Genomic DNA, 15,271 nt, shown 5'->3' with positions numbered 1-15,271 from the left:
CGTGTAAAAAAAAAAAAATAAAATTTAAAAAAGAAGAGTTTGCACCGCGGGACGGCGGCGGGAGGGGCCCCGGGCGAGGGGTCCCGGGGGGGCTCCGCGGCACCTGGCGGCGCGGCCCCGTCCCCTGCGCGGCCCCGATGCCGTGTCGGCGGCGCGCCTTGCGCGCTCCCGGCCGCCCGCCCACCTCCACATGCACACACCCGCGGCGGGAGGAGGAGCGGCATCCTCTGCGTCCTCTGCCCTGCGATTTAATTCCTTACCCCCCCCCCCGCCCCTTCCCCGGGTCCTCCCGCTTGCGCCGCCGAGGTTATTTTATTGAATTTCTTTAGCGCATCCTCGCTCCGGGGGTGCCGCCGCCGGCAGAGGGGGGGATCCATCGCACGTCGGGGGGGTCCCCGCGGCTCCGGGGAAGGTAAGGCGGCGTCTGATGCAATCGGGGGCCGGGGCCGCGCTCCCCGCGCCGCCTTTGTCTCCGCGCCGCGCACGGTGCTGCGGAGCCGGGCCCTGGCCCCCCGCCGGCAGCGCTTTGTCTGCACCGCGAGCGGCCCCCACCCCAAAAAAAAAAAAAAAAAAAAAAAAAAAAAAGAAAAATCGTAGCAGGGTCCGACCCCCGGAAAATGCGCGGAGGGAGCGGGGCCGGCTTGGGGGAAATGGGGAGGGGAGGTTTGCGTTTGGGGAGGTTTGCGTTTGGGGGGCTGGATTTGGGAGGTTTGCATTTGGGGGTTTACCTTTGGGGAGGTTTGCATTTGGAGGTTTGCCTTTTTGGAGGTTTGGATTTGGGGAGGGGGAGGCATGCGGCATCTCCCCCCCCCCCCCCCCCCCATACACACACACACGGAGGGGGGAGCTTGGAGAGGGGGGAGGAAAACGAGGGGGGGGAGCGCCGGGATGCTGCCTCAACCCAAAAATGTTAAAGGAAAAAAAATGTAAAATGGCAGTTAGCAGCCGGGAGCTTTCACTGGCAGCGCCAAAATAATTTTAAAAAATAATAGAAAATTGAAATAATGAGGGTTTCTACCCGCCCTGGTGGCCCCGCGTGTGCCGCAGCTGCCGCCCGTTGCGGGCTGAGCCCTGCTGGGGCCCCCCAGTGCCCTGCCCGGCCCCAGGGGCCCGTGGGGTTCGGGTGGCTCTGGGGAAATGCAGCAGGGCCCAGGGCACGCGTGTGTGTGGGGAACAGCCACGCTGCGTGCTCCTGGCGAGCCCAAGGCGCGGACAAAAAAGGGTCAGGTTTGGATGCACGCTTGTACATGCGCTCACGTGTGTGCATGGACGTACGGCTTGCAGTACACACACACGTGTGTGCATGGACGTACAGCTCGTACATACACACGTGTGTGCATGGACATACGGCTCACAGTACATACACACGTGTGTGCATGGACCTGCAGCTCGCTGGTAGGGCAGTGGTATCGATCCATTGTTTCCCCGAGTTTGCAACACAACCTGTAGCTGTAATTTCCCCCCCAGCCCCCCTTGTGCAAGAGGCGATGGGGAAGTGTGTAAAACTGCACTTTGTTTATGTGACACTGGAGGAAGTGAAATGAAAGCCCTTTGCAGCAGCCGGCTTCATGGAAGGCGCAGCAGGGATCCTGCCGCGTGCCGACAGCCCTGCTGCTGCTGGGCACCTCCGCCAGCGGGTGCGGGCATCCCGGGCTGTGTCCGTCCCCTCTCGGTGGCGGCCTTGGGTTTTTCTGTTGCTTGAAAGGCAAAATAAGGGGAGCCAGCTGTTGTCGTAGAAGTAAAGTATTAGAAAAAGCTCATTTCTGATTGATCGAACATGCTCTGGAAGGAAACATAGATATATTCTGAGCCTGATCACCTTAGAAGTAAGGGTGCTACAAGGGGAGAAAGCAAGTGCACCGTTCCATCTAACTTTTTCTTCCTTCGCCACCAAAGCATGAACTTCATGTAAAAAGCCTCTAAAAGGAAAATCCATCTGTTGCTGAAGGATACATAGCACCACCAATTACCATTTCCAGGCTGGGAGCCCATTCCCAAATTGCTCTGAGGCCAACGGGCAGAAACCTGTCAGAGATCTAGGATCCACCACACTCCTGGTGAGCAGAGGCCTTCTGCAGTGGCCTGGTGGCACATCACTGACTACAGCGGGGTCGCACCGAATGACTGCAATTTGACTTTGCCTTTTTGGAGGTTTTTAGTCCAAAGAGGCAGCACAGAGAACGTGGTTCAGTGGAGCATGCCGCAGCAGCAGCAGCACCCCCTGCCTTGCCGCTGGTGGCAGGGAGCAGCGGGGCTGGCCTGCTGGGCCATGCGAGCCCCGGGCACCAGGCCTCTCCCTCACCTCTCTGCAGCCTGCGGGAGAACATGGAGGATCGATCCTCCTTCCTGGCCAAACCCTGCTTTTTACAAGGGTTTTAGTGCCTGGAGGGGGAGGAAGGGCGCTCTGTGCTTGCAGGCTCCTCCTCCTCCTCTGTCTGATCCAGATTTTCTAATTTGGGGGGTTGTTCTTTACTGGGGGCAGAGGGGTGACTGAGCAGAAATGGGACTTTCCTTCCTCCCTTGCCTTCTCCTTTCCCCCTGTGTTATTTCTCATTTTTTTCTGAGCACCCAGCGTGACGATTACTGCTGCTTTAGAAGTTTGTGTTAAAAAGGCAAACAAGATGTTGTGGGAATATGTAAATATTTCAAGCCTGAATGAAGTTTTCTTTCTGATATGTATTTATTGCTGTAACCTTAATCTAATCCAAGAAGCCTGAGCAGCCACTCTTGGGAAAAATAGCAGGCTTTCCATGTTGAAAGTGCTTTACAGCCCTTTTCCAGTTAACTCATAATATTTGTGTAAGGTTATCGGGTAAATACTACTCTGAGTCTTGTACAGTCAAGGAAAGTGAAGTAAAGAAATTACACGTAAACAGGAAAAAAGGAAAAGTGAGTTACATGTGGATCTACGCAAAGAGTTCTTTCTGTGGTACAAAATTTATTTTAAATAAGAGTTTCAAAGCTGCTATTTAGCCCTTGTGGATTCATTCTGATCGTCTGCTGCCCTGCTGTAGCCCATCCTGCAGCACTCCCACCACACAGCCCCTGTGCAACACAAGAGTTCGTTTATTTGTGGTGGTGCGTCCTGGGATCTCTTCAGCAAAACCGAGACTGTTGAGAGGATTTCACAGAGAAATATAATTAGGAAAAAATGTGACTATATTACTCTGCCAAATGCCTTTGCTAAATTGACTGGGAAGGGCTCAGAACAGAAATGTACTTAAAACCATTTTCCTTTATGGCTCATCTTTAAGTGTTTTGCCTGAAGTAATGAATCACTGGGTGAATCAGACTAGGATTTTATGATTTCTGATTTGCCTGCCTTTGATCAGCTGAGTAGCCTGTCGAGACTTAATTCGGGGACTCTTCCCTTCCTTCCTGCAGCCTGGAAGGGCAGCACAGAGCGCGATGGGGCAGAGCAGGAGCGTTTTCCCGTTGCGAAGCAAGGTCACAGCACCGAGGAGGGCTGAGCATCTGCGTCTGTGCACATCGCTCCTTTCTCATCGCATCCTTCTCCAAGCTTCCTTGTCGAGTCTCCTCTCACTGGCTTGTTTCTCCCAACTACCTTCTTTTTTAACTGTTCCCTCTCCATGTGCTGGGGGGCTCTCTGCAAGAGGAGCCTGGATGTGGAAGGTGACAGCTTGCAGTCGCCGAGCCAACAGCTGCTGCAGCTGGGAGGGCTTTTGGCAACCTCATTTCCCACGGCCTGACGGTGTTGCCGCTGGTGGCAGGGGCACGCCAGCACCTTGGTTGCTCTCCTTGGCCCCCACGAGCCAGGGTGGCTGGGGTGAACCTGCTTCCTTCCTCCCACTCCCAGGGCTGCAGAGGGGCAGTACCGAATAGCTGGAGACAGTGACATTTTCAGCACCTCAGATGTTTGCTCAGTGGATGTGAGTCAGTCTTTAATTTCCAAGCTCTTTTGTTATCTCAGTGGCGCTTCTCTCATCTCTCCATTTTGTCCTTCCTGTAGATTAGGAGTAAAACAGGAACTTGATGTTCCAGATGTCAGGTGTCACTAATGCTGCACAGAAAGGAGATGGTTGCTTCCCAGCCTTTCAATGTGATACTGTTACGTCTAAAACCTATTATTGCTTTTTGTCATCTAAGCGAATAGTCCGTACGCAGAGTTTCAGGCTCGGCGTTTCATTATTTATATCCATGGAGTCTTACCGGTCACGTTGCTTTTCTTTGAAAGAACTTTCGACGGTACGAGCAAAGAAAGATGTATCATATCTCAGGCTTTGCGGGAGTGAAACAGCATGTGAGAAACTCAGGTGCTGGATTTTGATACCTCCTAACCGAACAAGAGGAAGTTTTATTGGCAAAACTCCTTCTGGCCAGGAAGTTGAGTCATATTTCAGCTTTTAAGTAAATTGTCTCGAATTCCATACTTAAAATTGCTTAGTGTGTCTTGGATATTTGCCATCCCAAAGACTGCGGGAAATGTGCAATGAATGAAGTGTGTGGTGAGGGTACAAGTCGACGTGACGAAAACCATACCCAGAGATGGGCAAGATGGTGTCCGGCCCTTCCCATACCCTGCCACATAGCTGGGCAGCTTCTGGGCAGCCGCGCGTCCTAAGATGGTACTTTTTGAATGATGTCATTTGCAGGGTATGACAACAAATACCTATAAGTTACACCATCACCATTACCATCAGTAGTGATGTTAGTGTTAGATATGCTGCTTCTAGCAAAGGGTTTTCTGATACTACAGCTCCTCCAGGTACTGCCTAGAAAGGGTTCATGCTTGAGCCAGGAAAAGAAATAAAGTTAGATTGTCTGTATTACCGTATTTTTTCAGATACAAACATTTTGAGCCTGTTTCTGCTGTTGTGGAACTTTGACAATCCAGAAGAGTGGAGTAGCAGGATTTGTTTTTTTCCTTTGATATTTCAGAAGGCAACAGAGAAAGGAGCCCAGCTCTTGGAATGTGTTTTAATGGCTTGTGAAGGTCTCCGTGTCCTTGAGGAAAACAAACTTGTTTTATCTTCCTGTGTCATCTCACTGTCCTCCTCCTGAAGACTGTGACCAGTTGTAATCTTTCCCATTTTCTGCAAGGAGCACACGATGAGTAAATTATCCATAATGGTTTTTACAGGACATGTCATGGGATGTCTAAAGAGAAAGCCAAGCTCGTAGGCCGCAGCAGAGCTTTTTCTACTGAACTGAGGGCCTGGAGCTTCCTTTAGAAGTGACTTTAGCCTTTTCTGGTTTTATCTCAGGGCAATTCATACTTCAATGAACTATTTGCCCATGTGAGTGGGGAAGTCTGAAGTAAGGGCAGAATTCTTACTTTCCCTTGCTGATTTACTCTGTGTGTCTGGAAACTGTGTCTGGTTTGACTGCAAATATCTGAAACTTCTCTGTTTGGGAAGTTTAAGGGTGGGCAGAGTAACAAGCACAGTGGGATTGCTGAAACTACTCTTCAGATTATTTTTAATTCACATTAAATAATCAAGCTCAGTCAAGGATTTTTTGCCAAGGTAGCATTTTTATTTTCTTTTATCTTATGACATTGCTTGAATGAAAACGCCTTCGGGTAAAAATACATCCTTCTTCGAGTACAGCTCAGAATCAACATATAGTGACTCTTACTAGTTGAAGCTTTTATTTTTTCCTTCCCACAGCATCAGTGGCACCTACACCAGAGGCATGGCTTGCTTCCTTCCCTCTGCCTTTCCAGCTCAGCATGGCTGGGCAAGTTGTCCTCTGGCAGCGCCCAAAGCTGACGGGCAGCACGTGGGGAGAAAACGCAGCCGATGTGAACGCTGCCCCTGGGGACTGTTGGTGTCGTTTGGGTCCTGTGTGCTGATCGTCACAATGAGCAAAATAAAGCCTGCAATGTAAAATGGGAGTTTTGGGGGCGAAATTCCTGCAGCCACCTATAGTACTCTGCTGACTGTGGAGGGAGCCTAGGGTGGTTAGCTCTGACAAAAGGTTTGCACTGTATATATCTAAGGAAAGTTATCTTTGCAAAATTTTGGAGGTTTGCTTAGAGGTTTTTTCCAGATATCACACATACCACCTTTCTCTCTGAACCTGCGAGCACTTCACAGACTGAGCAGTATTGTCGCTATTGTCATCCCAGCTTTACAGATGGAGGTGCTAAGGATGGCGTGGTTATCCTTGGCCAAAGGCTTGCAGTGAGTTCACGCTGTGACAGTTTCAGTCCCCAGCCCCGTGGTTCTCTCTTCACTGCCCTCATGTTTTGGCACTGAGATCAAGTTTTCTCATACTTGAAAGTGCAATGAATTATTTTGCTCAACAATGTTTTTGGTTTCAGGGTTTTGTTTTGTTTAAGTAATTCCCTTAACTTAGCAAGAACCTAGTACAGGCTCCAAAATACTGTCACGCTGTTGCAGGAGCCACTCATCTGTCTGAAATCTGGAATCTGCTGAAGTTGTTGCTAGTGTTTCAGCTGGCTTAAGTTGCACTGGCATTTTGCTGCGTCTTCATTCAATCCTTTTTTTGGTCGAATCTGAGCTTTAGTTAAAACAAACAAACAAACAAACAAAAAAGTCATCAGTTTTGCATTGCAAAGATTCCATGCAAATGAACCAACGAGCCACTTTCCTGTCAGTCCGACCCCAGCGTTTGAGCTGCATTACGGCAGAAAGGAGAAGCAGGAGCTGCACGTCAGTGAGCTGTGAAGACTGCTTTCCAGCACGCTGTTTACCTCACAGAAGGGTGAATTTCAGCACCTGTTTTTGAACACACTCAGTGTGGAATTTCTTAAGCACAGGCAGCGTCAGGGCGATTGGGAAAATCCTCCTGGGGGACTAAGATGCAAAACAGCCCCCAAAGGGAAAGTTGCACTGCTTGAATTTCAGAGGAGCCTCTGCATAGCTTTAAAAATGTCAGCAGATACAGATCTCGGCACAGACATTGCCCCTTCTATTAAGGCATTGTTTATTTTAGGAACTCACGGTCACAAGAAGCTTCGGGATGCAGTGTGCTCAGCCCTTGCCACCTCAGCAGCCGCTGCCTCCTATGGCTTTATCCTTTCATAAAAAGATCACGCTTCCCTTCCAAAATAGGTAGACTATTTTATGCCTCTGCGAAGACTGTTCCAGAATGTCAACGCCAGAGCCACCCCCCGTTTGCCGGCCTGCAGCCATTTGTCAGCAGTGGGCCACCATCGTAGCACCCAGGAGGACAGGCCCTGATCCCACGGAGCTGCTCCGTCTGTACACCAAGTGCCCTGGGGGAGCCTGGGCTTTTATAAGAGCACGTCTAAATTTCACAATGAAATTATTTCTGAGAAACCACTTCTGGGGAAACGGGCCCCTTTGCAAAGGCCTCCTCTGTGCGCTGGGGAGGTGCCGTAAGCAAGCCCAAAGCATCGGGTCCTGTAAAGTTAATTGGGGATGCTTTTGCTTCCATAGTTGCCTGTGAGTAGTTTGACGGTTTTGAGGTAGCTCTGGGGGTTTGAGAAAATATCCCCAAATGGATCTGGTATGTGAACATTCACCAAGTACCCCAGGGTGAATTGCAAATCGTTGTTTGGCAGTAGGGCAGACCGTTCATTCACAAAATGGGAATTAAGAGAGCTGTGGTGCGGGAGCTTGTTTCTGAATAACAATCCAGTGCCTCAGCATCACGCAGGAGTTGTTGTTCAGCTGACAGTGGTCAGGCTCCGGAAAACGTTGGTCTTTCGGTTGATTTGCATTTCTGACAAGGAAATTTGTCTGTAGCAGCCTTGCTTAATCTGCCTTTGGTGTTTTTGCTTTTATGCAACGCATCTGTCAGTGGAGAGACCTCCTGATCTCTAAATAATAATTGCTTGGCACAAGCTGTACGTTATTCTTTCTACGTAAGAGATGTAAGCTTAGGGACCTGTTTCTGTCCCTGTTCAGAATACGTTCAGCCATACGCAGAGTATTCTCTGTAAATCTTCTTTACCAAAAAAACTTAACACATTCAACTACCTAGAGTACAGATAGCATCAGAGGAGAGCGCTGTGATAATTCTGTCCCTCTGTTCCTCCACTGAGCAGCAGCACAGAAGTGAGGTATTTTATCTTTTTAAGTAAAAGGCATCAGCGAGAACATACAGAAGATGAACACAGAATAACTAAACGGGCCTTGGGCAAGCAAATCATTTTTATTTCTTAATTCGTAGGTTGTGAGTCTCTTTCTAAAACAAACACAATTGGTTTGCTCACCAGTTATAACTACCAGCACCATCCTCAGCAGTTGGTTGTGGGACTGGGTAAATTTGTAAGGTCAGGACTGGGTAATTTTGTAAGGATCTCATTGAGGAGTTTAACATCACTACTCTTCTGCAATGCATGTGTGTTGCAGCCTGAAGTGCTTCTAATAATATCAAATTGGTTGGTAGCATGGTCCCTCTTTTCACTGTATTCTCCTGGTCATATTGCTTGCTGTTGGTGTGTACATACATCTTGGGCTTTTTCTGTGTTTTACCTAGGTCGCTGACACTGTGGCTGCAGTTTACCCACCAGACCTCAACCAAACACTAACATTTTGAGAAACAGTTGGATACGTACAGTTCCTCGCCCAGGATGCCGTTCAAAGCTGGATTAGAACTGACTGAATTGCAGAATATGACTGTCCCTGAAGATGATAACATCAGCAATGATTCAAACGATTTCACAGAGGTGGAAAATGGCCAGATAAATAGGTGAGTATTTTTCCATTGACGCTGCCTGTGCTAAGAAACACACTGTTTAAAAACAGCATTCTAATTTTCAGTATATGTTTTGAATTATTCATCACCAAGTCATGCTCCATTTGAAGATGTAATTTGAATTTCATATGTGACATCTGTTGGGCATAGGCTGCAACAGCAGATAAAGCAAACAGAGTGGCAATTTATTCATCGTTTCGAATCTTTCAAATTAGTCTAATAAAATGCACAAACATATAATGTAGCAAAAAGCCAACATTCTGAGACGTCGACTCGCACACAGCGGAGAAGTAATAATAATAAATGCAGTTCGACCAAGAGAATAGCATGGGGCAGATCGCTTCGTTGACCTTCGGTCCCTACTGTGACAGTTGTAACCTGCCTGGCCACATCCCTGTCCCCAGGCTTGTGGCGCGTGCGGCTGGCACTTGCTGTTCACTCCAGGGTGGGACAGACCTGGCAGCAGTGGCTGTCCCCAAAGCGGGGAGAGCGAGGGGCTGGTCAAACAGAGACCTGCACCTAACTCACGTCCAGCTAAGTAGCGCAACTCTTTATCGATTTTGGTGAAAACTGGCCATTGAGTTTCCTACAGGATAGTCATTTACAGAAGGGATGTGATGGCACATCTGCCAGGTGTCTCCACCGGGCACCAGCATCCAACAGGTGCTGAGATCTGCTGCTGTGCCCCGGCTGGGTTTTGCAAGCTGTAGAGCACGAAGCTGTTTATCAACCAAGGTTCCTGCTGAAGTGCTGAGCCCCAGGGGCAGGGCTGGAGCCAGCCTGGCCGGGGAAGTCCTGGGGCAGCCATCAGCTGCACCCTGCAGCGCTGTGACCACAGCGCAGCTGCGCTGGTGGTGATGAGGGCTGGTCAGGAATTTTCTGATGCAACTGCTTTGATGGAAAGTGCCAGGGCGAAACGCAAACCACTTCTGTTAAAAAAAAAAAAAAAAAAGTGAGAGCAAGAGAAAAAAACCCCTCTGACTTTGCCAAAACAAAACAATTCCTGTATGAACCTGCTGACTTTCCTGTTGGCTCCCCTGGAGCTCAGGAGCTGACAGCGGTGGAGGCGCTCCCCGGAGCCTGCTGAGGATTGATGTCCTTGACAGGAGGAGGGGTGGCTGAGCTCTTGGCTGGTACCACAGGTAACTGGCAGGGGGAGAAACCCCATTAGTCCGTCCTCTTTCAGTGAGTGCTTGTGGAGCTGTGTTGTGAGCATGGCCAAGTCTGAGCAGGGTCAAGCAAAGGAGGGAAGAAAAACATGGTGTGGAAAGCATCAGAAAGACAGAATTTCTAAGTCCTGCTCTGGCTTTTCAAGCAGATGAGCATATTCCACAGTTCTCTTTTCCCTTGTGGGTAACTTTCTTCCTCCATGGAGCACCACTTGGTCGTACCAAATATCCCATCGCTATTTCCCCTCTGCCTGGGTGTTTGCCAGGCACCTCCTCACTCATGCATCCTGTCCGCTGCTGTCGTGCCCTGTGCGTAGCGTTGTGCTCGTGCTGCTCTCCACCTCGCCACTCCTTGCTCCTGCAAGCGCCCCTAATGGTACCTGGATCCCCTTCTGCTCCCCTCGGCAAGCACATCCCCTGAGGACGTGGTTATTCCTTTCCTACAGCTGTGTTGGCAAATGTCCGGTCCCTGTGGGATAAGAGGTTAACGGGCGTACAGAAGATCGTCTTCTGTGCTGTCAGACACACAGCGTGTAAAGCCTTGTGAAACTCCAAAGTCCACCGAAATCAGTGGGACTTTTTTATGTTGATTTCACTTGAGCTTTAGATTAGATCTGTAATTTTCAACTGACTTTTTTTTTTAAGTTGTTTCAACTTGCTTGATTTCACACTCTGTATTTCATTTTGAACCATTCTTTTTTTTTTCTCAGTGCATAATTTTTCAAGCTGAATGTAGAGCGACGGTTTTAAGGGTCTTTTGGGGACGATACAGCAGTGAAAAGCTGATTCCAGGTCTGATTTAAACCCCAAATATTTCCTGATCTTGGAAAAGAATTCTCTAGTTCCCTTTGGATTTCCAGCATTTTCTGGGCCTGAATATGCGTTTATATATGCAGTTGTATGTAGGGAGGGGATGTCGTTTGGGAGGGGCTGTGTTGGGAGGGGTTTTTCTTTGCATGCAAGTGTTAAATATTTTCTGGGAATGCCTATAAAGGAACTTGCAGCAAATCCAGGCATGGATTTGCCATCTTTTAACCATTTATCCTGGCTACACAACTGTGCCATCGCTGAACATGACATGCATCAGTGCTTAGGTGACCTGCTGCTTCGTGTGACAGCAGGACAAATCCACTAAGCCGTTCAGCAAACTTGTAACTGTGATGATGCTCTCAGGAAGCTGCTGGCTGAATGCTTGTCCTGGTCTGCAGCTACTCGTAAGTGAGGAGCCCTCCTTGTTCAGTTAACAAGGTTGCTGGTAGCTGTACCCAGATCTGGTCGAAGTTCCATAGTGTAAGCCAGAGCAAGTTTTCTTCTGCATTTCTTGTTCCTGCTTGCCCTGGAAATCTTTGCCATCGCTCACGCTGCAGCTCCGTTTAAGAAACTGCCCGAGGATAGAGTTCTGTCAGCTTGGCAAAACCAGCTCTCCCTAACAAATGTTTAAGGCATTGTCAAATATCACTTTAAGTTAATTATGTTTAAACGTATCTGAGATGGCTAAATGGTTTTAACTCTGCTTAGCCAAAATGGTTAGCTCCAGGATATCACCTTTATCAAACATTTCTCATTTAAGTCCTTTAATAAATTAAATTTTGAGACCATGGTTAAGCATGGTCCTTTTAAAATCACTTTATCAATAAGACTGAGTTTCTACGTTTTACTAAATCAAGCCAGAAAAAGAATCGGATTAAGAAATTCTTTCCAAGCCAACCATGAGGCTTCATTCATCACAAGGACGAACTGATTATCTTTTGCCCAGGATGTTTTATAAATGTACCAAAAAAGTTTTGCATAAACATGCTTGGCTGTGATGTAGGAAGGACACGAGGAAAGCAGAAACATACAAGAACAGGTTATGCCTTTTCAGGCTAAGCATTCAAAATGAAGACAAGAAACAGCACAAATGGGTTTGGTGCTTGTCAAGGAATCGCAAGGCGCTGAAGGCACAGACTGCCTTACCGTGCCTTTCTGTGGCACCTGTACTTGCGCAGGTTGGGAGAATCTGCAGCAGTCAACTCACTTCATTCCAGTCAGATTTATAAAGGTCAAATATACAACATTGTGACAATGAATAGCTCCTTTTCTAATCTGTTAAGCAGAACAGACGCATGGCGTGGTTTAACAAGAAATGTTAGTCTTCTAGTGTGTGTTCCTTTCATATACCACCAGAAAAACGACACTCTGAAATTTTAAAAGCATGACATTTTTATAAAAAAATGCAAATCTTGGGAAAATTCGTGTTGAATCTATTGGACTACCTTTGCCCTACTTTCTCCTTATTTTTTATTTTTTTTAAGTTCAGCAACACATTCCATTCCCGGGAAGCGTAGGGTGTCCCACGGTGCGTCCGTACCACCTACGGAGCGTGGTCCCGAGGCAGCCTTCTCGTCCGGGCTTGCCGGCTGAGCTGTCTGCACCAGCACAGGCAGCCGCAGCCAGGGTGCAGCCAGCAGGACAGACAGACACCCCTGCAGCCCCACAGCCCCCCGCTGCGGCGCACGGCCCCCTGGCTGGCAGGCAGGGCTGGGAAGCCCCCTGCAAAAAAGCTGGGCACAGTGCTTTGTGTCTCGCAAGAAGGTCTGCCCGCATTGTCAGAGGAGATGACAGGCTGGACAGCAAATCCGGTCTATTTTAATGTACGACTAACTCAAAAGAATGCGCTTTGGATCAGTTTACCTTATCAGACTAGTTTTCTCCAAGGAAACTAGTTTTCATTGAACTTTAATACCAGGGGGCAATAATATTATAGTATCTACAGATTTGTTACTTTTGTGATCATTAAACAGAGACTGAATGCCTACAGATGAGCAGAAGCAGGGGGATCAGACTAGTTAACTCCTCTCCTAACTCTTAACGAAATCTGAAATGACACATGACCTCTGTGGCTGAAAGAAGGAAGCAAAGCCCACAGATGTTCCAAGCAGCGCTCAGAAATCCAAAAAAGACAAAACGTTTCTCTGTGCTCCTGCCTGTACAAATTGCCTGCAGGGTGTTTCAAGAGAGAGCTGGAATGTCTTTGTCAGACCGCTCACGCTCAGCTGCCTGTGCTCAGGAGATGGGCTTTAAACAGACGTGGAAAAAAACCCACATGCTCTGAACCTATAGAAGACGGGTTGAAACTTTATTCCGTGAGGGTGGAATACCTTCCCGGTGAGCTTCAGAAAGTTAATTTTGGATCGTTCCAGCTTAGAAGTGGTTACTTTTCACTCCTTAAAACAGTAGGGGAGGATCAGCCATCTATTCCAGCTGCTTTAGGGCTGGTGAGCCTGGCCCATATCTCTATTTTACAGCAAATTAGTTTCTGAAGGTAATAGCTTAAAAAATACAGGAGAAGCCTATAGTTGTTTTATATTTATGTAGAGCAAATTGAAACAGACTGATAGGTGGGATTCAAAGTTGCAAAAAAAAACAGCAATAACACTAAATACATCTTGCCAGCTTTGCCCGAATTTAAGGATAAACTGAAAATGTGTGTGTAGTAGAGAAAGGTCAAACTTTCAAAGATATTTTACTTCTAAGGATTTTAGCCTTACTGTCTAACGAATGAGCACAAGGTATGTTTGATGAACAAAATACTAAAAACGTGGAGTTCAGTGCGTCAGCTGCGGGATCCAAGTCAGCAGCATGATCTTAGTATATCCTTAGAAGCTGTGCTCTCATATATTGCTAGCAATTAGGTCACAACCAGGGCAGTGGGGAAGTTTGATAGAGCTCTATATTTATAAATTCAGCATTACATTACCAGACTGAGTGCCTTCAGATGTATGGAAATAATGCACAGCCGGAGTTTGAGCTGTGTGTCCCTGGTCAGAAGTTCCCAGCTGTGGGAACTTTGTGTTCAGCTTACTGTTTGCTTGTTTTCATTTAAGAAGAGCCACCTTAATCTGCCTACAGCAAAAAGGGCCTCTGAAGCTTGGTGGCAGCCTCTGGCTAGGCATGTAGCGTGTACGATGGCTGATGCAGTAGCCAGTGCCCGAGAACCATCTGTAAATTAGCAGAGATGCCAGGGACTTAATTGTGCATAAACCTTCAAAAGATGAAAAGCTGAGAGAATGTTTTATACAAACTAAAATTGTTTGTTGAAGAGAGGGTCTGGGAGAAAATAGCAGCTCACCCTAATCAGAAGTGTCATAAATCCCCGAGACACCAACAGACAAAGGCAGGAAGCAAATCTTGCTCTGGTGTCAGTGAGATCCTCAGTGTGTATGTACTGGGGACGCAGAACAAGCAAACGTGCGAAGAAGGAAAAATCATTTACCACATTTTCTCCTGCACAGAGGTGTTTAATTTTGCAGTATAGTGAATTCAGTACTGAGTTTTGAAAGGCTTTTTGATGACAATATGGTAGCCCAAACCTGAGGTCCGCCTGCAGAGCACGTCTCCCGGTTCAGGATGGTCCCACCCAGCGCTGGCTGCATGCAGCATCTCTTCCTCCTCTTAACTCCAGCCACATCAGCAGTATGGCAGCAACTGAGGGCTTGTATGTGGCATTTCCTCTGGCTTATCCCACTTGCAGGGTGCTGCATGGATCAGTGGTGGCATTGCCAAAGCCCAGAGAGTGCAGCCAGGCTGGGCACAAGCATCACGCTAAGACAGTGGTGGCCTCACCTCTGCAGGACACCTGGAGAAGCATGTCTTGCTAGCGTCTGTGCAAATTCATTGCTTTCCTGCCCACAAAATTGATGCTTTTTCATTACTAAATCTCCTAAAATACCATTCCCTAAAATTCCCTAAAATCTCCTAAAATACCATTCCCTAAAATACTATTCTGATCTTGTACAAGTGGTACCTTTACTGAGGCACAGTGTGTGCTGGTGTCAGGGAGCCATAATCGGGATCCTTAAATAGTTACGAGTTTGACCTCTTTTCGCATACAGCTTTTATACATTGTGTATTTTGTAATCACATGCTGCTCGCAGAATTAACTTGTTCGCGTTTCCTAACCACTCCTGCTGAAAATAAATCCTCTGACTTCTTTCAGCAAGTTTATTTCGGACCGAGAAAGCAGAAGAAGTCTCACAAACAGCCACCTGGAAAAGAAGAAGTGTGATGAATATGTAAGTCCTTCTTGATGGTCTTCTCTGTCAAAATGAACTGTACATTGTGCGTTGGGAGGGCCTTTAGACGTGGTCTTGAAAAAGTGCTGGTTCAGGAAAGAGAAGTCCCTAGGCCTGTGCTGGGCAGGAGGCCATGGTGGTTCCTTATGGCCTCGCAATATATCACTCATGTACTTAAGATGTCCCACAGGCATGGTGAGAGATGGATTTTAAAACTGAAACTGTATGAGTTGTATGTTGCCCACGTATTTACTGGAATTTAGGAAATCTGTAGGACAGCGATCAGAATATAGCTGTGAAAAAGTTTGGTGGCTTTTTTTTTCTTTCAAACCTCGCAGTTTTTACTAATTTGCTCCCACAGCAGTAGATACTTCTATCTGATATATCATATACCCT

The 15,271-nt window shown here is 47.5% G+C and overlaps 1 protein-coding gene across 3 annotated transcripts in view; it reads left to right on the top strand.

Annotated features, from left to right (window-relative positions):
- Positions 1 to 64: 64 nt before the first annotated feature.
- The window catches only part of SLC38A1 (solute carrier family 38 member 1), a 40,140-nt gene continuing 24,933 nt past the window's right edge, over positions 65 to 15,271 (top strand). Inside the window, exons 1-3 of one of the 3 annotated variants that reach the window (XR_005818271.1) lie at positions 65 to 412; positions 8,434 to 8,646; positions 14,800 to 14,875. Coding sequence is in view for 2 of the 3 variants with exons in the window: in XM_040551789.1 (XP_040407723.1) it covers positions 8,528 to 8,646; positions 14,800 to 14,875 (195 nt within the window). In the remaining variant the exon portion in view is untranslated. The remainder of the gene's footprint in view (positions 413 to 8,433; positions 8,647 to 14,799; positions 14,876 to 15,271) is intronic. The other 2 variants (XM_040551789.1, XM_040551798.1) reach the window with 2 other exon arrangements.

Source organism: Cygnus olor, chromosome 1, assembly GCF_009769625.2.
Source record: "Cygnus olor isolate bCygOlo1 chromosome 1, bCygOlo1.pri.v2, whole genome shotgun sequence".
Classification (NCBI taxonomy): domain Eukaryota; kingdom Metazoa; phylum Chordata; class Aves; order Anseriformes; family Anatidae; genus Cygnus; species Cygnus olor.
This window is presented reverse-complemented; position numbering and strand designations above follow the sequence as displayed.